The sequence below is a fragment of the Diabrotica undecimpunctata genome, chromosome 2 (genome assembly GCF_040954645.1).
Source record: "Diabrotica undecimpunctata isolate CICGRU chromosome 2, icDiaUnde3, whole genome shotgun sequence".
Classification (NCBI taxonomy): domain Eukaryota; kingdom Metazoa; phylum Arthropoda; class Insecta; order Coleoptera; family Chrysomelidae; genus Diabrotica; species Diabrotica undecimpunctata.
In genome coordinates, this window is record NC_092804.1 from 79,482,265 (window position 1) to 79,508,276 (window position 26,012).

At 34.0% G+C, this 26,012-nt stretch overlaps 1 protein-coding gene across 1 annotated transcript in view; it reads right to left on the reverse strand.

The window, feature by feature from the left end:
* Positions 1-12,649: 12,649 nt before the first annotated feature.
* Positions 12,650-26,012, reverse strand: part of Tango9 (transport and golgi organization 9) — a 48,975-nt gene continuing 35,612 nt past the window's right edge. The window contains exons 5-7 of the mRNA XM_072523139.1: positions 24,290-24,448; positions 21,802-21,956; positions 12,650-13,013 (exon numbers count right to left, since the gene is read on the reverse strand). Of these exons, the coding sequence (XP_072379240.1) occupies positions 12,852-13,013; positions 21,802-21,956; positions 24,290-24,448 (476 nt within the window). The 3' untranslated portion in view covers positions 12,650-12,851. The remainder of the gene's footprint in view (positions 13,014-21,801; positions 21,957-24,289; positions 24,449-26,012) is intronic.

Consider the following 26,012-nt stretch of genomic DNA (forward strand, 5'->3'; position numbering starts at 1 on the left):
TAATTTCACATGTACCAATTTATTGTTGAGATGGAAACAGCATACTTCAGCTTTGCTAGCACTAGTACAAAGTCCCCACTTTTTAAAATAAAACTTATAGATTGGTCGTTAGAGTCTGTGGCTTCTATAAATGTATGCCTAGTCGCAAGTGCTATATCATCGGCGTAGCAAAACTGGTATTTGGGAGATCTGAGATATACAGATTGAAAAGAAGGGGTGCGGGTACTAAGCATTGATGAAGCTTAGTTTTCTTTCCTTGCTCATTTTGTCTTTCATAGACTTATAATCTTCTTTCAGATAGCATTAGGTTGATTAATCGAGCACTTGTAAGAACTTATAAATCAGTCATTTTCTCTAGACTGTGTTATAAGCTGCTGCCAGGTCTATAAACGCCACTGATGTTTTGAGGCAATTCTGAAAGCCGGTATAGGTATGTTGTTAGTGCCAGTACCCGATCGCAGCAGCTCCGATTGGGACTAAAACCTGCCTGTTCTGCGGGGATCTTTTCCATTTCTGTTAAAATTAAGTTTCTCCAAAAGTTCATAGGCTTAATGAAAAAAGTTCGAGTAACCTTCTGGCTAAGGTTTAGTGTTAGTGTTTTCAGGTCGGACAAGCGCTCCTATCATGACTTAACTACCACTTTCGTAGCCGGGACCAACGGCTTTACGTGACCTCTGAAAACGGTGACTGCTGTTAAATTAGGAATTGAAAAATTTCTTGGTGCCCGTGCCGGGAAGTGAATCCGTGCCCTCCAGCTTCAGTAACATCTAAAAAACAGTACCTGTAAGGGTCTAAAGCTTTCTGGCTTGTTATTTGGGTTGCCAGGTTTTAAGATGGCGATTATTTTGGAAATTTAAAAAGACTTGGGGAGAGTATTGGTATGGAGAATGTTTAAAAACAACTTCCGTGCTCTAGGGTCCATTTTAATCAAAAATGCATTTTGCAGTCCATCAAATCCGGTAGCTTTGCCTGGTTTTAAATCTGATGGCCGCGTTAATCACTTTAGTTCTAAAATTCTGGAAGAAACTCTTGACTTTTCTTTTTGAGGTTTTTAAGTTCTTGTTTAGTAATAGCTGTATGTGTTTCATGGAATGATGCTAGGGATAACTTAACAGTTTTGGCGGACATTTGGTCTGAAGTGATTCAAGTTTGATTATGTTGTTTGTTAGTGCCTATCCTCCACCAAGTTTTCTCAACAGGCCTTCTTACTATTATTTTTAAGTCTAGATTTTCAGTTGTATACATCCATTTATGTTTTCTTATTTACTCCAATCATGATAATAACTCGTCAGCTGTATCTAGGTTTTCATGCTCTTAGAATTCATTGTACAACACTTCTGCATCATCATCCCAACCCGGTATGTATTCTTTGCTATAGCCTCTTGGATGCTTTTTTTAGTAGCCAATATAATAGCTGGAGTTCCCAATTGTTGACTGCTGGAGGGATCCATTTGAGAGGGTTTTCTGTCACCATCAATTTTAATATTGTTCTGAAGCTAGTTTCTTGTGGCATTTTAAAGTAATTACTGAGATATATCTCATAGCAGTACTGGCAATATAAGGGTTTTGTATATTTTTTTAATTTGGTTTCCGATCCAAATATCAGCACTGGCAGTATAAGGGTTTTGTATACCTTTTTAATTGGAAACAATAATAAGAAATAGCCGAGTTAAAACGACCGGACCCAACTTCAACAATGAACATCAATGTCTGACCTTCGCTGATGATCTTACTATTATAACGAAAACAAGAAAAGAATTTCCAAATGTAATAAACAGATTAGAAAATGAGGTAAGATATTTTGACCTAGAAATAAACCAGGAAAAGTCAAAGTACATGATACAAAAGAGCCTTGTTAATAGCCAACGTCCGAAACGGATAGGGCAAAGGAAGAAGAAGAAGATATACGTCGTATAACTCTTGCAAATTTTTTTGCCCACAATTCCAATTCTGCTCTTTTATACAGTTTTATATACAGAAGTTGAATGTTTATTGAAAAAAAAAACAATATTTACCACCAAGAATATGAATAGTATTTGCTATTGATTGTTCGTCAGATTAGTCTAATTCAGGAAATAAAATTGAGAAACTGTATAAATTTAACGTTTCTTCAGGAAAGAGAGATTTGAAATCTTCGATAATGTTATCAAATATCGGAATGTATATAGATGGATAATTTCACAGTTTTTGTGCTAGTCGAGGAAGTTTTATTTCGATACTGAGTTCATTTGCAATGCCACAAATTCTATCATATAAACTAGAAAGCATTTCATTACATTTTTATGGCTTTCGATTCAAAATCTACAAAACATCATTAAGCATAATATCAAGTGCTACTTTTAAACCGATTTTTGAAAGAAACGACTTAATGGCAAAGTACAACTGATAAACAAGGCATTCATGAGCTTTTGATTTTTGGTCGAGATTCTTAAAATTAAAGAACTCTATTGTGACGTTCTCGCATAAATCACTAAGTTGATGCCCCATCATATTTTTAAGAACTGCATTGAGTTTTGACTAAGTTTTTTAAAAAAGAAATTACTTCTTTCATCGTTCCAATTGCATTTCTTACAGATTGAACTGATGAAGATTTACCAGTTAAAAGATTTAAAATATGATTAAAGCATGGTGAATAAACAGCATTAATAGCTTCATTTTTTAAGCTAATTACTGCACCAACATTTTCAGAAATCATTACAGAGTAGCCACCTGTAGTCAAGTGTATGCAATACTTAACATCTAAAATTGCTTTTCTCAAAGTACTACAACTTTAATTAAGTTTAAAAAAATAAATCACTTGGTTTGAGAGCGGGCCTTTGGATCCGCCTATATGAAGGTCCATGAAACATAAATATGCCGGTTTGTTGTATTCTAATGATTTCTCTTGCACTTTCCTCGTTATAAATGCAGCATTAGCGCATGATTTTCCCGACTTAAAATCTTGTTCTTCTGCTACTGTTATATTTTCATTCAGCTTATTTGTTCTCACTTTGGTTGTTAATTTTATTGTTGCTCTTAATAAATTAACTCCTATATAGATGTCCACTCTTATGCTATTCATTGATGTTATCAATAAATCTTGTGCTGGGTCTTCCTCTCTTTTGAGCAAGGGGTCTATGAAGGAGCGAAAGAGCAGCCTGTATGCGTCTACTGCTGGATATAGGTCTCCCTCAGCACTTTCCACCTGTCTCTGTCTTGTGCGGCTTGCATGCAGTTATTGCTAACACGCTTCAGGTAGTCAGTCAATCTAGTTGGTGAGCGTTTTCTGATTATTGCATCATCCATAATAATGTTTGAAAAATTATATCACGCTTTCTTGGAGGTCGCACTAAAGGTTAATATAAACAAAACGCAAATAATGACTAATCTGGTGCTAAATCGAAATATTGCTCTTGATGGTAAGCACTTATACGATACAGTCTGCACAATATCCCTATCTTAATGTTTTACGATACCTGGCTCCTGGTATATTCAATAAAATTCGAAGTTGTATGGATTCCATAGATTCGCCGTAGTACTTTTCTCTCGAAACATCCTAACATGTTTTCATTACTTTTTTTAGAGTCCAGGTCTCTGAACTATATGTTAGGACTGGGCGTATTATTGTTTTGTAGAGCTTTATTTTTGTATCTCTCGATATAATTGTGGATTTAAGGAGGAGATTGATCCCAAAATAGCATCTGACGGCCATGCAAATTCTGCGGTAGTATTATTTTCAGTGTTACGGAGCGCTCCCAGGTGTACACATTCGTTCACTACTTCGATGATGTCGTTTTTTATAACAAGTGGCCGTAGGATTTGTGGTTGCGTGCTTATTTTCATATACGTCGTTTTGTTGGTGTTTATTATTAAACCCACTTTTGTAGCTGATTCTTTTAATGCTACATACGCCTCTCGTACAGCGCTTTCCGTTCTCCCAACAATATTGATATTATCGACATTGGTAAGAATTTTCACTGATTTATTATATATTGAACCAATGGTTGTGATTTGTAAAATACGTATTACTTTTTCCAGAGCCAAATTAAACAGTATACATGAGAGAGGGTCTCCCTGGCGCAGCCCGTTATTTGTTTTAAAATGTTCAGACAGTTCCCCCTGAACTCGTACTCTATATTCAACATTTTCAAGAGTTAGATTTGTTAAATTTACCAACTAATTTGGTATTCCTAGCTCGTTCATTGCTTTGAACATTTCTCTTCTACTCACAGAGTCGTAGGCTGCTTTGTAGTCTATAAATATGTGATGAGTATGAATGCCATATTCCAGTGATTTTTCTAAAATTTGTTTCAGGGTTGGAATCAAATGAATTGTCAATTTACCACCTCTGAAACCAGCCTGATATTTTTCTACTATCCATTCTGCATATGGTGCCATACGGTGACATAGTACTGTGGAAAATATTTTATACGCTGCATTTAGAAACATAATTATTCCTGTGGTTAGACCAGCGGTTCGCAATGTTTTTGATATTGCGACCCCAAAATTAAACAAAGAGTTATAAGCGACCCCAGAAAAAAAAATCACTAACTTAACAAGTGCAAAGGTTGGTTCAGGACGATCCTCCATGTTGTACTTGGCTGTTTTTATTTCGTAAATTATGTTGAAGAGTTGATTTATTTTGAAAAGTAATATTAGAGCAAACAATGCATTTAACATAATATTTATGATGGTATTAAATGAGACAAGCAATTATTTTAACATTTTATTTAAAAAAAAAAAATAGATACATATACGTAAGTTTACAAACTAATGTGAACCTTGTGCTTGCACACTTGCAGTCAGTATATTAATTCTTGGTGATATATTATCAGAAAGAGACACCCTCAAATCAGGTTCTACGTTAAATCTGGAGCAATATTTTGTTTTTCTAGCAGTCAATGTGGAGAAAGCTGTCTCGCACAGGTATGTAGATACGAATGTCAGCAATTTCAGCAGAGATGTTTTGTATAACAGTGGATATTCCTATTCCAACATTATCCAGAACTTGGATAGATCCGTGGTTTTGAAAATAGATCGAAGGCTTTCATCGGACAATAAATCGATCAGCTGCTCCTTTTCTTATAAGTTCATCTTCACAGTGAAGATCAGAAGTGAATGGATTAATTATCCATTGGTGTGACGTATCTGGGAATCGTATTACCAAGTCTTGCTTAAGGCTTGTAAGATACAGTTAGCCCAAGACTCCAGAACAGATCAGAGGTAATGTAAGTCGAAAAAACTTCACCAGCTACAGGGGGTCATGTAAGATGCCCCCATCTTCAGTTTTAATAATCAATAAGTTAAGTCTATTGCATTTACCTTGATAAAACCATGAGGATTATATTTTAATACGGATGTCCTTCGAAAGTTTTTTTTTTAAGTGGCCATACAATGTTTTTTAACAACTTTTTATTTAACTGATGATGGAATGATTTAATTCCGAAAAGATCTTCTTAAAATAAAAATTTAAGCTTGTAATAAGCAATTTTTTTATACCTTAATACACACGAACACCACGTGCTTTGCAAAAAAAAATCCATTCATACCCATCCTGAAACAGAAGACTTTAGGTTATATGACTACGTTAAATCCATATGAGATATAATCGGGAACATACGCTTCGCCTCGAGGATTCCGAACAAGCGAATATGGATTTACTTAAACAGAATCCAACTTGTAGCTAAATCATCTCCACCAATACCAACATCACTATTGGCAACCATAAGCTTTCAATACGAATATTGGTAATACATAATAACATAAGTAACATGCAACGACTAATTATGTCAAATATAAGCCCATAACTACTTCATTTGTTCTTACAAATTTGTTCTTACAAAAGCATTACTAAAGTATTTTCTGGTAAACCTGCAATTCAAAGCAATAACAATTCAAGTGGCAGCTCCTCAAATAATTTGAACTCAACCAATTCTTAAGAAGAGCCTTTCGGTTTTGGTTGTTCAGAAGAAGATCCTAATTTTGAACAAGAAGACATATTGTCAATATCATATCGAAAGTGCTTTCGGTACATTACCAAGAACTCTAGTACACAGAAACGTATCAAAAATAACATCACTGGCAACATTTACTCATTTATTGATCAATTTCTAAATCAACATACGTTCAAAGTTAGAATAAATGAAAATAAGTCAACTGTTTTCTAACAGTTTAATGGTGTGCCTCAAGTCCCACAAAGCTTATGAAATAGACTGTAATCCAAATTGAAAAAAAAATCCAACCACCAAATGTAGTACTAGAAGAAGACTATGGATTTGATTTCTCTTCTTCTTGATGTGCCTATCCGTTACGAATGTTGGCGATCATCATGGCAATCTTTATCTTATCTGCAGCAGCGCGGAAAAGCTGCACAGATGTTGTATTGAACCAGATTCTGAGGTTCTTTAACAAATATGTTCTTCTTCCTGGACCTCGTTTTCCAAATTTTTTTCCTTGCAGGATAGCTTGAAGGAGAGCATATCTGGATCCATTTCGCATAATATGTCCGAAGAATTGTAACTTTCTAGATTTGATGGTGGTCAGTACCTCTCGGTTCTTCTTCATTTTTCTGAGAACCTCCTCATTTGTGACTCGGTTAGTCCACGAGATCTTAAGTATTCTCCGATAAAGCCATATCTCAAATGCTACCAGTTATCTGCACATATCTTCATTCAAGGTCCACGATTCAACACCATAAAAAACACAGAGAAGCGTAGCATCGCAGCATTCTTACTTTTGTATCAAGAGAGAGGTTGTGACTCTTGAAGAAGGCCCCCATCCGATTAAAGATGGATGCAGCTTTTCCGATGCTTACTCCAATCTCCCGGTTGTTGGTCCATTCTTCATTTATTATGGTGCCGAGGTAGTTGTAGTGCGTCACTCTTTCTACAGAGGATTGGTTGACGTAGAGTTGACCTTCTGTTATCCTTCTCTTGCTAATTATCATAAGCTTTGTCTTCTTAACGTTTATATTGAGTCCATATTGTTGATTGGACATACTAGGTTAATCCATGAATATATAATGGCCACCAAGACATCACCCTTGTACCAATACTCCAACTATTAGTTCATTGTCAAACATATTCTTTTAAACTGTTCAAAATGCCAAAACGATCTAGGACTACATGGATTAAAGCAGCGGTCCGCAACATTTTTGATATTGCGACCCCAAAATTAAAAAAATAGTTATGAGCGACCCCAGAAAAAAAATCACCAAATTAACAAAGGTTGGTTCAGGACGATCCTCCATGTTGTACTTGGCTGTTTTTATTTCGTAAATTATGTTGGAGTTTATTTATTTTGGAAAGTAATATTAGAGCAAACTATGCATTTAACATAATATTTATGATGGTATTAAATGAGACAAGCAATTATATTAACATTTTATTTAAAAAAAAAATAGGTACATATACGTAAGTTTAAAAACTAATATGAACCTTGTGCTTGCACACTTGCAGTCAGTATATTAATTCTTGGTGATATATTATCAGAAAGAAACCCCCCTTAAATCAGGTTCTACGTTAAATCTGGAGCAATATTTTGTTTTTATAGCAGTCAATGTGGAGAAAGCTGTCTCGCACAGGTATGTAGATACGAATGTCAGCAATTTCAGCAGAGATGTTTTGTATAACAGTGGATATTCCTATTCCATCATTATCCAGAACTTGGATAGATCCGTGGTTTTGAAAATAGATCGAAGGCTTTCATCGGACAATAAATCGATCAGCTGCTCCTTTTCTTATAAGTTCATCTTCACAGTGAAGATCAGAAGTGAATGGATTAATTATCCATTGGTCGCCGTGTGACGTATCTGGGAATCGTATTACCAAGTCTTGCTTAAGGCTTGTAAGATGCATGATGATTTTGGTTTGAATTTCTTCTTCGAGCTTTATATTGTTTTCTTCAGAAAATTTCTCCAAACATGCAAACATCTCGTAGTTTTTCAGCACTGATTTCATCTATCCACAAACTTATTTTCCTACAAAAAGCTTTTATTTTGTTAGCCAAAATCATTACATTTGTACTCTTCCCTTGCAATGATTGATTTAAATCATAAGTTTTTTAAAAATGTCCCAAAGATAGCCAACTGTTGCCAGCCAATTTTCATTCAAGAAATATTCCGCTAGCTTTGGTTCCCGTTAAAGTAGAAATATTCTGATTTCATCTTTGAGATCAAATACACGTTGGAGTATTTTTCCTCGCGATAACCACCTGACCTCCGTATGTCACAGTAGATTTTCGTATTTTGATCCCAATTCGCGACACATTATTTTGAAAAGACGACTGTTCAATGCGCGAGCTTTAATAAAATTTATTATTGTTACCACTTGTTCCAACACTTTATTTACATCTGGTTGTAAATGTTTTGCTGCAAGGGCTTCACGATGAATCATACAGTGAATAAAGCCTACGTGAGATGCAATCTCAGTTACTTTTGCTTTGAATCCTGTTCGGGGGCCGGCCAATGCAGCTGCGCCGTCTGTACACACAGATACACAATATTCCCACTTTATATATGGATTTCAAAAAAGGTATTAACTGCATTAAAAATTGCTTCACCGGTTGTTCTTACTTCTAATCCTTGACAAAATAACAAATCTTCGCATATGTCGTTTTCATATCGGTATCGGATAAATATCAGAAATTGAGCTACATTAGCTACATCAGTGCTTTCATCTAGCTAAGTAGCAAAATAGGGACTCCCTTTCACGCGATCTATAAGTTGTATTTTGATATCATCAGCAAGTAGATTAATACGATGATGAACAGTGTCACTTGATAGTGGAATTGTTCTCAGTACATTGGCATACTTTTCTCCTTGCATGATCGAAACCATTTTCATTGCAGCTGGCAAAATGAGCGTCTCGCCAATGTTGTGAGGTTTTTTAGTTTTGGCAATCAAAAAGGCAACCTCGAAAGATGCTTATAACGCCTTTTGGTTATCTGTTGTGTATTTTTGGAAATTAACCTGCTGTGACGTTAGTTTGGTGGCATGTCGTTTAAAATAAAATTCATCTTTATTATTTAACTGTGAATGCTTAGTTTCTAGGTGCCTTTTCAATTTGGCCGGCTCAAGCTCTCGATTGCCAAAACCTCCGAACAAACAACGCACTGTGGACATTGTTCAAAATTAAACACTGTACATTTAAAACCAAACTAGATGTACGATTCTTTAAAAATGCGTTGGAGCTTCCCAGTTATCTCCGATGTAGCTGCTGCTTCTTTAGTTGAAGCGTCACTCTGTATCGAAGTGTATGGTAGATGTGGCTATTAAACGTGAAATGGCTCTAAAATCATCCCTGTTATGAGTAATAGTTATAGTAGTGGAACTAGATGTTGCTCTGCTGTCATATATAGTAATAACGCTACTAGTACTTGAAGTGGCGGCATGGTTTTCACGACTCATATTACTCGTAAAAGTAGTTGTCATTGTAGAATCTAAGGCGACACTGTTGTCAAGAACTATGTGTTTAATTCTTTTGTTTGTGATGCGTTATCAGGACTTCCGCCACCTGCATCTTTAGATGTGCGTTTTATTAGCCACTTATCCATTGTTAACTGCAATAATAAATACGTGTTAAATTATGGTTTTGATATTCAACCCACGCGTCCAACATGCGCCGCGCCGCGATGACGCATCATGATTGCAGTTACTTACCGTGTGCGTGGTTATCCACGAGAACATTAATCTTCTAAAAAAACTTTCTAGGGAAGTAATATTTGAAATCAATTTAGTACCTACAAGTATATAGGTTTGTATTTGCAATCTACAAAGCCGCGATGCGTCCGCACGTGCGGATAGAACTGACTGGACAGACAGACTGGCTGGAGGCTGGACTGAAGACCGAACAAAGAGAGATCAGGGTGGGGGTGGGGGCGCAGGAGCGGTGAGGATGTGACGGGCGGGACTGGACAGGACGTACAATCGTAAGTATTTTCGATTCTCTCCGTTTTAAGGACATTGTGTAAGTAAAGAGAGGTTATATTTTACGGATAAACCTCAATAAAATTCAATAAGTACAGGACCTTCTTGACTTTTTTGACGACCCCATTGAGATCTTTCGGCGACCCCACATGGGGTCGCGACCCCAGGGTTGCGGACCGCTGGAGTAAATAGCTTGTCGCAAAATTTTTTCAATATTTAATCGGTATGAACTCCTTAATTGTAGCCGAATACACTTTACGTATTAAATAATAATTTAGCATATACCTATATGTGACTTTCAATGTTTTTTACCGATCCGAAAAAAAAAAAAAATTTTTTTTGACTGTGAATGTTGATGTTCATTTTCTATTTCTTCCGATTCTTCATCCCCAAAAATGAAACACAGAAAACAGTAAACGGTATTGCTAACCAGTTAGTTTTCTTATAATTCTCCCATTATAACCGCTAATTTAGTTAGATTCAAAATTAAAAATCTACTTTTTGACCATTGGCACATTTAATTTTTATTTTTTCTTCTACAGATAGTGAAGAAAATTTAATAATTTATTAGAAATATTCCACGCTCACAGAGTCTGTAAATTTTCCTGGCGTAAATATCATACTAATACGTAAATTAGCTAGGAAAACGAAAAAAAAATGATGAAACAGCACATCTCTCATGAGTACATTAAAAGTGGGCTCATAATAGAGCTTAACAAAACTGGACTATTGCGAGGAAGCGAAAGTGTGGGACGGAGTGTTTGCTCAATCAGACTCAATAGAGATAAGAGCGGTAAAATTTTAAGAATGCACGCGCATACAATGCGTACACTAAAAGTTTTTTTTCGACGTATTCGCCTTTATAATAAATACACTTTTGAATTCGAACCAACTAATCGTCGAAGCATTTATATCAGTCCGAAATGCGTATTTTAGAAATGAGATCTTGAACGCTTCGACGGCCTTATCTGACGTCTTAAAGCGTTTACCGCGTAGTTTGCTGTTGATTCTCGGGAATGCAAGGAAATTATCGGTGCAAAATTAAGTCAGGATGGCTCCCAAAACAGATGTTTTTCGCCTTCAAATACTCGGATGATATACGAGCCGTGGGAGAACTAGCATTGTCCTTAGAGATGATTCTGGTTGTTCTTGCAGAATTTATCAATCACTTATGGCAGAAAATGATTGTACACCATTCAGCATTGACGGTTCTACCAGTCTCTAACGAAATCGTGGCAACATGTCCCTTTAAAAAAAACTCGCAACCATTGAAGCGTTTGAGTGTGGCGCGGGACCAAATTGACACGTGCCTTCTTCGGACAGCAGTAAAATTATGAGAAATCTAACAACTACATATCTTTCCCACTGCCAAACTGTTTGGATTTGATTCATGCCTATATCGAATGATGCACGAATCTCATGATAGATATCATGTCGTGCACAACTTCAATGATTTCTGGTGAGGCTGGTGCGTCCATGCTTGAATTATTCAAAACATCGGTGAATAGTAGATGGGTCTGATGCTTTATCATGAAAACCAAGACGAAGTCGATCCTAAAATCGTATAAAATCATCGCACGAAAATTTTCACAAGTGATTTTTAATTTTCCACGATGTTGATTGTTTTGAAAATTTTCTGCTGCTAAAACACGCGATGGATTGTCGATCTGTCACTGATTTTTACCACAAGCAATGGCAACATTTAGGTAAATCAATTTTCCGAGTCGCGTAATCTCCACTCGATGGCTCTATGCAAAACTTGTAAATATATGCCTCGTACGTGCTCTTATTATGAAACCACCACGGAAAGCACATAATTTATAATACGCTTTTATATTTTTTATTATTGTATAAAGTTTCAATTATTATTAAAGAAAAACTTGAGCGTCAATATTTTTATTGAATTAAACACTAACAATATAAAAAATCACATTCCATGTTCAATCATAACACAATTTTTCTGTCAGTCAGAGTGATTACTACCCAACAATTATGTATTCTCATTATATACAATAAGATGAGTCATAAAACTGTATGACTATTATTTAAAATTATAATTAAAATAAAATATGTTAGAAACAGTGAAAAACATAAGTCATCAAAAATAAAATATCCAATAAGTAAAGGATACATCAAAATATGCTGTGATTGCGATTGAAAATTAAATAAAAATACGTATCTAAACCTCAGATTACTTTAATAAAGTTCAAAGACAATTTAGTAATCAAATAAAATAAACAATGTGTCTATTAGAACAAAGTATATGCACGTGTTAAGTATGATTGTATAAAATAAAGTAGGTTTCGTATTGTGTGACCGAAGAACAATAACACAACAAATAAACTAATTTAAATTAGTTGATAATATACATCAACAGTGAAATATACAAAACAAAACCAATAAGTCCTATATACATTCAACTAAGTCACTACCAACGTTATTTGCGGTCAGAAGGGGTAGTCCGCCATTTGATTAAAGCAGTAATAAAAGGAAGTACTTGTATATTTCGTACTTATAACTTTAGATCATTATTTAAGTCAGTTAAACAAGTATAACTTTACTTGAAAAATTAAATTTCTTTATTTTGATATTGAAATAAACTAACTATTGTAATACTAATTAAATTTAATTTATTATAGAAATAGGCTGTATTATGTTGATTAAATTAAACAAGAAATGATAAATTAATTTTAAAGAAAATTTCAAAATAGAAAATTATTTTACTTGATTTTATTTATATTCAAAATATTCAATATTCAGTATATTTCGTAATAACTTTGTTAAAGGAGTATTGTTTACAAAGAGATGAATCAAAAGCAATAACAAGCTTATTTAGTAAATTACTGAGTATTGCACGAAACTAACTTTTAAATCAAAATATCGTCAATCCCTTTAGCAATTATCTTTTTTCACTATTTCCAAATCAATACTAATCTATAATTTTTATTCAGGGTTCAGTATCTTCGGCATTTCTATTTTCTATCACTTCTTCCTCCATTGAATTATATCTTCTGCTATTGATTAACGATTTTATTTTAAGGAATATCGCAATGGGTGAGATACCATTGTAAAGACACATTCCCATAACCAGCAAGTTGAATCCAACAAGCTAAAAATTTAAAAACAAAATAAATACCTTATTTACAACAAATTTACAATTGTTTAGACATATACAGCTGGACAATATAATTTGCCAGTGTCTTATTTTAATTTTCAAATCTAAAATGTCACTTTATTGCAATATCTAATATCTTTTATCTACAAACACCAAATTCTAGTTAAAGGAACGCATCTTAGCTATCGAAACCCAAAAACATCCGATTAAGTTTAATCGTAATGATGATTGTCTGCAGAATAAACGGGATGTAGATTCCAGCGATACGAAATACGAATTAATGTAATTATAATTCTACAATACCGATTTGGAGATCAACCAACCAATTCTGGGGTGCACGAAGGCTACAAATAGCGTAGATATTGTATAGTACAGTAGAATATACTTGCAAATAGCAGCCACAATAAGTTACTTTAGAACGAAAATTCTTACTCTTGTCACCTGAAATAGATTAACAGAACAAAAACAGTGGCCGATAGACAAACAATATTATGACATAAGTAATAGCTGGTTATCGAATCTAATATCTTACAGTAAAAATTATTAATAATATACCGAAGGTTATTTTCGACTACAAGGAAACCAACACAATATGAGATCCGTCAAATGAAAATAATTCCATAGTGATAGACAATTCCTCATTTCCGCTTCTTACACAGTTTAAGTCAGACATACTATCACCAAACCAAAAAAAAAATCCATTCATACCCATCCTGAAACAGAAGACTTTAGGTTATATGACTACGTTAAATCCATATGAGATATAATCGGGAACATACGCTTCGCCTCGAGGATTCCGAACAAGCGAATATGGATTTACTTAAACAGAATCGAACTTGTAGCTAAATCATCTCCACCAATACCAACATCACTATTGGCAACCATAAGCTTTCAATACGAATATTGGTAATACATAATAACATAAGTAACATGCAACGACTAATCATGTCAAATATAAGCCCATAACTACTTCACGAAGCACAAGATGCGTACATAAAAAATGTAGGGTACTAATTTCTTTAATATAGTTCTTACGAGATGGCATTCTAGGCGACAAATTTAGTCACATCTTATCCATCTGTACGGAAGTATTTAAATATTTAATAAATTAAACAAAATTTGTTTAATTTATTAATGTTCATTTTAATTAATGTTAATTACATTATTAAAATGGCAAAAGAAAATAGCTTCAGAACAATATACGGAAGTATATTTTGTACATATTTATAGTTATTCTATTTGATAATAACCACAGAATAATATGTTTCATATGTAAACAAATGGGCTACATTACATCATGTCTCAACTCTCATCGTAATAAATCTAATAACTTAAACGTAACACTTCTATTCCCATTTATAACTCCGACTACAAGCTTCAACCACAAGAACATCACAACAGTTCCACAAGGACTTATTCCGGAAACTGCCAAAGACACCAAGATACCGATAATCTAACCGACTCAGAAGGACTTTAAAAAGTGCCCAAAAGAAAAGGTATAAAAAAAGGTAAATCAAGCCTAAAAGAGATCTTTCAGTTTAAGACGACAGAAAAGTTTCCAAAAACACAAAAGTTTCCAATAACCCAATTATATAAGGCTACCAAAAGGACGACTTTATATTACCAGACAATCACGTCACAGCATTTTTAGATTTCTTACGGCAAAAGCAATCCACTGAACGAAGCATTTTAGTTCACTGAAGACATAGAAAACAATCAAATCAGGATAATTTAAAAACTAATTCAGCTTAAATTTGCTACAAGAAACAAACTTCAAGCAAACACATAACTATCACAACGGTTTGTAAAGGATACAATTTTTTAAGAACAAATATATATATATATATATATATATATATATATATATATATATATATATATATATATATATATATATTTGTTCTTAAAAAATTGTATCCTTTACAAACCGTTGTGATAGTTATGTGTTTGCTTGAAGTTTGTTTCTTGTAGCAAATTTAAGCTGAATTAGTTTTTAAATTATCCTGATTTGATTTCCTGTATATATATATATATATATATATATATATATATATATATATATATATATATATATATATACATATATACAGAAAACAATCAAATCAGGATATTTTAAAAACTAATTCAGCTTAAATTCAATTCAACCAACCAACCAGATATATATATATATATATATATATATATATATATATATATATATATATATAAAGAATTCCCTAGCAGTGAGCTAATAGAAGAAGATGATATAGGTACTCATAGTTATAATTTTTTTCTTTTACACAAAATTTGGTCTTACAGAAGCGTTACTAAAGTATTTTCTGGTAAACCTGCAATTCAAAGCGATAACAATTCAAGTGGCAGCTCCTCAAATAATTTGAACTCAACCAATTCTTAAGAAGAGCCTTTCGGTTTTAGTCCTAATTTTGAACAAGAAGACATATTGTCAATATCATATCGAAAGTGCTTTCGGTACATTACCAAGAACTCTAGTACACAGAAACGTATCAAAAATAACATCACTGGCAGCATTTACTCATTTATTGATCAATTTCTAAATCAACGTACGTTCAAAGTTAGAATAAATGAAAATGAGTCAACTGTTTTCTAACAGTTTAATGGTGTGCCTCAAGTCCCACAAAGCTTATGAAATAGACTGTAATCCAAATTGAAAAAAAAAATCCAACCACCAAATGTAGTACTAGAAGAAGACTATGGATTGGATTTCTTTTCTTCTTGATGTCCCTATCCGTTACGAATGTTGGCGATCATCATGGCAATCTTTATCTTATCTGCAGCAGCGCGGAAAAGCTGCACAGATGTTGTATTGAACCAGATTCTGAGGTTCTTTAACAAAATTGTTCTTCTTCGTGGACCTCGTTTTCCAAATATTTTTCCTTGCAGGATAGCTTGAAGGAGAGCATATCTGGATCCATTTCGAATAATATGTCCGAAGAATTGTAACTTTCTAGATTTGATGGTGGTCAGTACCTCTCGGTTCTTCTTCATTTTTCTGAGAACCTCCTCATTTGTGACTCGGTTAGTCCACGAGATCTTAAGTATTCTCCGATAAAGCCATATCTCAAATGCTACCAGTTTTCTGCACATATCTTCGTTCAAGGTCCACGATTCAACACCATAAAAAACGCAGAGAAGACGTAGCATCGCAGCATTCTTACTTTTGTATCAAGAGAGAGGTTGTGACTCTTGAAGAAGGCCCCCATCCGATTGAAGGTGGATCTAGCTTTCCCGATGCGTACTCCAATCTCCCGGTTGTTGGTCCATTCTTCATTTATTATGGTGCCGAGGTAGTTGTAGTGCGTCACTCTTTCTACAGAGGATTGGTTGACGTAGAGTTGACCTTCTGTTATCCTTCTCTTGCTAATTATCATAAGCTTTGTCTTCTTAACGTTTATATTGAGTCCATATTGTTGATTGGACATACTAGGTTAATCCATGAATATATAATGGCCTCCAAGACCCCACCCTTGTACCAATAATACTCCAACTATTAGTTCAATGTCAAACATATTCTTTTAAACTGTTCAAAATACCAAAACGATCTAAGACTACATGGATTAAAGCAGCGGTCCGCAACGTTTTTGATATTGCGACCCCAAAATTAAAAAAGGAGTTACGAGCGACCCCAGAAAAAAAATCACTAAATTAACAAGTGCAAAGGTTGGTTCAGGACGATCCTCCATGTTGTACTTGGCTGTTTTTATTTCGTAAATTATGTTGAAGAGTTTATTTATTTTGGAAAGTAATATTAGAGCAAACTATGCATTTAACATAATATTTATGATGGTATTAAATGAGACAAGCAATTATTTTAACATTTTATTTTTTAAAAAAATAGGTACATATACGTAAGTTTACAAACCAATGTGAACCTTGTGCTTGCACACTTGCAGTCAGTATATTAATTCTTGGTGATATATTATCAAAAAGAAACACCCTCAAATCAGGTTCTACGTTAAATCTGGAGCAATAATTTGTTTTTATAGCAGTCAATGTGAAGAAAGCTGTCTCGCACAGGTATGTAGATACGAATGGCAGCAATTTAAGCAGAGCTGTTTTGTATAACAGTGGATATTCCTATTCCATCATTATCCAGAACTTGGATAGATCCGTGGTTTTGAAAATAGATCGAAGGCTTTCATCGGACAATAAACAGATCTGCTGCTCCTTTTCTTTTAAGTTCATTTTCACAGTGTTAAGATCACAAGTGAATGGATTAATTATCCATTGGTCGCCGTGTGACGTATCTGGGAATCGTATTACCAAGTCTTGTAAGATGCATGATGATTTTGGTTTGAATTTCTTCTTCGAGCTTTATATTGTTTTCTTCAGAAAATTTCTCCAAACATGCAAACATCTCGTAGTTTTTCAGCACTGATTTCGTCTATCCACAAACTTATTTTCCTACAAAAAGCTTTTATTTTGTTAGCCAAAATCATTACATTTGTACTCTTCCCTTGCAATGATTGATTTAAATCATTAAGTTTTTTAAAAATGTCCGAAAGATAGCCAACTGTTGCCAGCCAATTTTCATTCAAGAAATATTCCGCTAGCTTTGGTTCCCGTTCAAGTAGAAATATTCTGATTTCATCTTTGAGATCAAATACAGGTTGGAGTATTTTTCCTCGCGATAACCATCTGACCTCCGCATGTAACAGTAGATTTTCGTATTCTGATCCCAATTCGCGACACATTATTTTGAAAAGGCGACTGTTCAATGCGCGAGCTTTAATAAAATTTAATATTGTTACGACTTGTTCCAACACTTTATTTACATCTGGTTGCAAATGTTTTGCTGCAAGGGCTTCACGATGAATCATACAGTGAATAAAGCCTACGTGAGATGCAATCTCAGTTACTTTTGTTTTGAATCCTGTTCGGGGGCCGGTCAATGCAGCTGCGCCGTCTGTACACACAGATACACAATATTCCCACTTTATATCATGGATGTCAAAAAAGGTATTAACTGCATTAACAATTGTTGTTTGTCGCATATGTCGTTTTCATATCGGTATCGGATAAATATAAGAAATTTAGCTACATTGGCTACATCAGTGCTTTCATTCAGCTAAATAGCATAATAGGGACTCCCTTTCAGGCGATATATAAGTTGTATTTTGTTATCATCAGCAAGTAGATTAATACGATGTTGAACAGTGTCACTTGATAGTGGAATTGTTCTCAGTACATTGGCATATTTTTCTCCTTGCATGATCGAAACCATTTTCATTGCAGCTAGCAAAATGAGCGTCTCGCCAATGTTGTGAGGTTTTTTAGTTTTGGCAATCAAAAAGGCAACCTCGCAAGATGATTGTAACGCTTTTTGGTTAACTGTTGTGTATTTTTGGAAATTAACCTGCTGTGACGTTAGTTTGGTAGCATGTCGTTTAAAATAAGATCCGTCTTTATTATTTAACTGTGAATGCTTAGTTTCTAGGTGCCTTTTCAATTTGGCCGGCTTCATGCTCTCGATTGCCAAAACCTCCGAACAAACAACGCACTGTCGACAATGTTCAAAATTAAACACTGTACATTTAAAACCAAACTGGTAAGATTCTTTAAAAATGCGTTGAAGCTTCCCAGTTGTCTCCGATGTAGCTGCTGCTTGTTTAGTTGAAGTTGAAGCGTGACTCTCTGTATCGAAGTGTACGCTAGATGTGGCTGTTGAACGTGAAATAGCTATAAAATCATCGCTATTATGACTAATAGTTATAGTAGTTTAACTAGATGTTGCTCTGCTGTCATCGATAGTAATAACGCTACTAGTACTAGAAGTGGCGGCATGGTTTTCACGACTCATATTACTCGTAACAGTAGTTGTCATTGTAGAATCTAAGGCGACACTGTTGTCAAGAACTATGTGTTTGATTCTTTTGTTTTGTGATTAGTTATCAGGACTTCCGCCACCTGCATCTTTAGATGTGCGTTTTATTAGCCACTTATCCATTGTTAACTGCAATAATAAATACGTATTAAATTATGGTTTTGATATTCAACCCACGCGTCCAACATGGCCGTGTTATCATCATCACATCACTTTATTTTCTAAGTATGAGTGCACAGTTACTTACCGTGTGCGTGGTTATCCACGAGAACACTAATCTTCTAAAAAACTTTCTAGGGAAGTAATCTTTGAAATCAATTTAGTACCTATAAATATAGAGGTTATGCATTTGCAATCTACAAAGCCGCGAAGCGTCCGCACGTGCGGATAGAACTGACTGAACAGACAGACTGGCTGGACTGAAGACTGAACGAAGAAAGAGAGATCGGGGTGGGGGGGCGCGGGCGCAGGAGCTGTGAGGATGTGACGGGCGGGACTGGACAGGACGTACAATCGTACAAATTATTTTCGATTCTCTCCGTTTTAAGGACATTGTGTAAGTAAAGAGAGGTTATATTTTACGCATAAACCTCAATAAAATTCGATAAGTGCAGGACCTTCTTGACTTTTTTACTTTTTTGACGACCCCATAAAGATCTTTCGCGATCCCACATGGGATCGCGACCACAGGGTTGTGGACCGCTGGATTAAAGAATAACTTACATGAAAATTTTTGTTAAGCAAAATATTGATTTGATCTGTGTCAATATTTGTAATCGAGACACATTAATTCAATAAAGAAAACAGAAAACAAAACGAACTTAAATTTAAATTAAACGCTATACAACTTCACTACAAAATCTCAAGCGATATATTTTTATCTGATTACATTAAATTTTACAATACTTTTATTGGTAATTTGGAGTTTTACAATACTACAATATTGTGTATAATTACAATCTTAAATAGAGTACCCTTTTAGTTTATGGCTTTAGTAAGAGAGGCATACAATTATTGGAATTCCTACTTACGCCCAATAATTTGTGACAGTAAAACTCTCAATTATAATTGCCTACTTCTAAAATAGTTATTCTATCTCATTATATTAAAATCTTTTCCTTATACTCCATTAAATGAACGTGAAATACGGCGAAACTGTATAATTTTCAGTGTCAGCACCGAACTGCATAAAAATTTGGATTTTGGTTCTACTTACTCTTTATGCCATTTTTGGACTTGTGTTGTTGGTTGCTTATTAGTTTTTAGGGGCGAGAACTACCCCTATTAGAAAAAAATCGTATAATTGTAAATTAAAGTGGGTAATTGATTCAAATCGTCCTTTAATGAAGTGAATGAATGTGAATTAATATTGAACAACATAATTTAAGGTTTTATTACAGTTTAACCCCTAAATCTCACCTCCTAGAATATTTATAATTAAAACAATTTAGTTTATACTTACTCTTCACTGGACTTTGCCGTTGGCTGCTTTTTATTTTTTAGGGGTGAAAACTACCCATATAGGAAAAAAATCATTATTTGGAAATTCAAGCAATTTGGAATTATTTAATTATATGACATTAAATTTAGATTTGTGCACTGTTTTAAATTTTTATCACATAATTTCTACACTTATAAAAACCAGCATTTGCGAAGAAATTCGAATAGTTGTATTTTTTTTCCATTGAAACTATAAATAAAATTATTTTTATCAAAATTTCATGAATTTATTTTATTTCTAATTAAAAAAACAACTCTTATTAGTGTGTAAGGATGGGTGAAAGTATGTCTGTGCTTTAATAGCACATTATGTGTATGAGTATGCGCGTTCTGATATCTCCTAAAATATATGATTAGTTTTTTACTCATACCTCGGTTAGCTTTTAAGCTATTAAGTGCTTAAAAAACTATAAGGGTTGTCGTTTAAAGGGCTTGAACGAGCCACTAATCACGAGTGTATGCAAACTTTGAACTGCAATATCTTAACAAATTTTTGTCTTACAGAAAACAAAAACAAACCAAAATGTTCTGAAAAGCAAAACCAATATTTTTTAGCCCTCAAGATTGTATAAATCACTAATTATTTTTAAGTTATTTTGAAAAATGGGCATTTTTCAAAATTTCACAAATTTTTCTTTTTCTTTAAAATCAAAGTTTTTCAAAAATAAGCACTTTGAATCGGTCAAACTTAAAGACTATATAAAAAATACATAAACAAAGTAAATTATAAAGCGACAACGATTAATTTTATTTGGGGTGCTAATTAGGGGGTGATTTTCACGATCCAAAAAAGGGACCAACTGTATTTTGAGCGTGATGAGTTTTTAGCGAAAAATGCTTCATTTCTTAGTTATTTCACGTTAAAATATTCGATTTGAAATTTAACAAATAAGAACCTACTTTTCGTGAGCTACAACTCTGCTCGGGCTGGGTCTACAGACTTCATGAATACACAATTTTTATGTTTTTTATAAACTACATTTTTGTTTAATTTTTTTTTGAAAAATACTTAGTTTTTGAGGTATTTGTGAGGAACCGTCTGAAAACGTGGTTTCTATTTTAAAAAATAAACATTTTCCCTCGCAAATAACTCAAAAGGTATTAACTTGGTGAAAAAACTCAAGGAATAAAAGTTGCTTAGAATTAAACAATTAATATTCAAATCTATTTCCGGGCTTATTTTTAATGTATGTTTTTCATCCCCGAGAAGGGATGGCTTTCACCACCCAAGTAAAAGCAAACCTGGGTTTAAGTTTAAAAGTAAAGTGGAGGGTAAGAGGAACCTAAATCCAAATTTTCAAGCACGTCGAGGAAAACTACACCGTCTTGACGAGGAAAATTACACTCCAAAACGTCATTTACTGGAGTATTGTATCAAATGCAATTCAAATCCAACGATATTTTCAAATTATTGTCATTTTTATTTAGATATCTACTGACCTGCAACCAATGAAACTTCTGATCGAAGAATGCTAAACTGAAGACCCAAACGACGATCGTTCTCACGCTATCAAGGACCATCCTAGTAGTTGCGGACAATTCCTTTGTTACACTAATACCAGTGAAGTTGAAAAAAGCAATCGACACAACAGTACCTAAAATATTTTTTTAATACAAGTATTTATATTTGATAGTGAGCATTTTATTTATACCTGAAATACTTTATACACAAATTAGATGAGCCAAACGAAAAAAAAAAAAATTGATTGATTGAAAAGTATGGAATTTAAAAATATTACTGTAGAGTAAGTAAACCAATAAAATTTGAATATAAATAAAGCTTTTCTCTAACTTGGGTTTTCTGCAGTACTAAAAAATAAGAGCTGTAATTATGATAGTGTTCTGAGTTCCGCGTTCTCCTCAGAAATGGAAGTATTACAATGTATATCTATGGCATTACAATCGTTAGCTAAAATCATCATGACTATTTTATAAAAATATTTGTACAATTTGTTGATTTCACTATCTTATTTTGAAAAAAAGCTATTTTACAAATTTTTGTTTCATAGAAGTACGTACATACTTTAGAGATTCTGTGCTATCATAAATATGTGCTTTACAATGCACCTTACAGTTAAATGTTCAAAAAACACTTGGGGACATAAATGCAACATAAACTATGCAAATGTTTAAATCTATTATCGCAAGAAGCAGAGAAGTCCTAACAGACCTAACAGCGGCAGCATATGGATTAACTAAAATCAAGTTTATGCCCACTTATACACACAAAAGTTGGGAATTTGATGCAGATCTTACTATAAACAATCAAAACTTCGAAGCCGTGAGAGACTTCATATCTTTGGGCGCACAGGTCGACCAACAACATATTGGGAGAAATAAAAAAAAAACAAACGGTTATGTCAAAAAACAAAAGCAAGATTGTTAGGACGTTAAGAGTCCGAATTCTCATATATCTTCGAAAGAAAGATAATACGCAAAATATTTAGAGTGCCTTATGAAAATACAACATGGGTGAGTCTATACAACATTGAGCCACATAACATATGCAAGTAGATTTTCGACGGAAAAAGTATATTATATTTATAATATATAATATATTATATGACGGAAGATGTTGAGAATCGGTGCAACTGAAAAACTAAAACACAGAACAGTATTACACTGGAAACTTAAGAAAGTCGAAGCCCTCTAAGGGCTGCAGCACACTGATGATGATATTTAAATATTTCTATATGTTAGTGTGGGCCTTCACATTTTACTCTTCTTCGACTTGTCTTGAGTAAAATGTCTTTAATCTTTCTTACAGTACTCACTTGGCACGGGTCACTATTTTCTACTTCTATCACTTCTTCTATAACTACTTCTCACCGAACCATTGTCGGTATAAGCAATCCTCCACTTACTGACCAACGACTTCAGGCGGATGAGTTGGTGAGGGGTAGGGCACTCTGTTGTCCTGAGATTGCGAAATCGATCTCAAAGGCGGAGGAACCAAGAAATGGTCAACGGGATCAGGATGTAGAATGTCAGGAGAAACCACTACATTAAAGATCCTTGTCGATATCTCTAGTACAGCTTTCCATGACCGACCAAGATCCGGCAGGGGAGTAGGATCACAACCAAACCACGGATCCTCCCAGGTCGCCAAACCATGAAAACCCCGTGTCGTGGAAGTTCACAAGATAGTTACGTAGAACTATGTTTGAAGCTGCGAAATTACAAAATATTAGCTAGAAATAGCCAAACTTTTTATTGTGGGACTCTTAGAAGCAATCGGACGGGTCTTACAAAGGAAATAGTTCAAAATAAACTAAAGAGAAATGAAGTAATTGGCATTAAAAATAAGGACAATATAAAGGTAATCCGTTGGCAACACAAGAGACCGGTATTAATATTATCCAGTAAAACTGAGCATACCCTTCTTCTTCTTCTTCTGGTGCACTAGTAGATACTGAATACTGTAGTTAATAATAAACAGAAAGATTGGGGAAAAAAGAGGAATTGGTAGATGGCTCCGAAATATTCGTCAATAGACTGGCATATCAGTAGATGAATTGTTATACCGAGAACAATATCGGCAAATATTCATGGAAGCTACCCACCCCTAATTTGGGCATGGTACTTTGGATTATTCAATCAACGATGGTACTCAAAGAAAAAGAAGATATATTAGTGTAGCTTTCGTAAATATATATTTACTATTAAAAATACGTATTTTACAAAATATAAAAGAACATTCACGTAACAATTACGGTAAAGTACCAATCGTAAACAAAATTTAAATAAAAAAAAAATAAAATAAACAATTAAATTAACATAAAACAATCCATAATAGTTTTTCCAAATACAACACATTGATTTTAGAGATTAGTTAAATTCCCTATTATATGGTTTATTTCGGCAAATAAGAAATGATTCCCACTATCTACTTTACTGATTTTACTATCACGTAATAAAAGCATCTTACCTAAAACTGCAAGAGCAAGTCTCCAGTTGTTGCCAATTTGAATAAAAGCATCAATAGCATCTTCTAAACGGTCTCCAGGATTTACCGTAATAGGAGGACCAGCTCTGATGAAATAAAACGGTATTTGCAGAAGGGCCAGCACACTGAAGCCAAAAACTCCTAAAATAAATGGAACATATTAAGCCAGTATTTATGTGTAATGCATATTTAGAAAATAAGCCATAAAAGGCATAATTACATAGCAATAAGTAGGTAGAGTAATATGTAAGTAGAATTTAGGGTAAACTAGGATCTAAGAAAACCAAATCGAGAACTCATTGACACTGATATTATTGCGTGAGTGACATCCGGTAGGATTCATTGTGAATTCGAAATGGGTATTGGGAATTAAGCATGACTGGTCATTGAGAAGAATGAAACAAATTATACACAAGACAAAGACTCAAAGAGGTATTAGATGTCTATGAAAACACACAGTAATGCCAATAGACAACAGCAAGAAATTGAAGAAAACTATGACTGAAATTTCATATAAACATAAAAAAGAGGAATACATTCTTCTTCTTCTCGTGCCATTCCTAGCGGAGATTGGAAATCATCATGGCCACTGCGACTTTGTTAGCAGCGCGCCTAAAAAGTTCAATCGAACTACACCCGAACCATTCACGTAGATTACGAAGCCACGATATTTTTCTTCTTCCCACACTTCTTTTGCCCTTAATTTTGCCCTGCATGATATTTCTTAAAAGTTCGTACTTTTCACCTCTCACAATGTGCCCCAAGTATTCCATCTTTCTAGTTTTTATCTCATTTAGAATTTCGCATCTTTTGTCTAAAGTTTGGAGTACTTGCGTGTTAGTGACGCGGTCCATCCATGATATTCTGAGAATGCGCCTATAGCACCACATCTCGAAAGCTTCGATGTTTTTTGTGGTCAACTGTTTTAGTGTCCAAGCCTCTACTCCATACAACAGGGTAGAAAAGACATAACACCGCAGCATTCGTATTCGTAACTTTATATTGATAGAGGAGGAGAGGAATACATAGAACATATAAATTAAATATTATTAAACTTAAGTTTATTTAAATAAAATAGGTTTCTTTAAATATTAAAAATGACGTAACGTGTCATTCGAATGTCAAAACTTCCATATTTTAAAAGTGAATACAAGTGTACAGAAATACATATCAGAAACCGCGAAGCTCACTCACACAAATCAAGGAGGGGGAACTTCAGTTGAACGCGTTTCTGCGAAGAGTAAACATCATTTATAACAAGAAATATACACGAAATTAGTGGTTTTGCGACATTGTCAGATAAAATCGTTGAATAGTTTATAGAATACATTTAATATATTTTTAATAAATATGGATATTAAAAGTGCCTAGAAAAATAAGACACTATGTGCACAATCCCGTGAAATTATACACAATGTTTTAAATATACGCACGAGGAAGCAGAGGGACATACACTACTTATTGAGTCACATAGGATACAAGAACAGTCTTGACAGGTAAGTTCATTGTATGTTTAAAAATATTTAGCAAAAAAATAATTAGGCATATCTATTATTTTATATTTGTTTTGTAAATAAGTATTCTGAATATTTTCGACAACCAACAATATATACAAAGATTTATTGATGTATAATATGTCAAGTAATTTAATCAAACAAATTAAACGGATACATGTTTGCAGGTGTCAGTTTATCCAGTGTAAAAA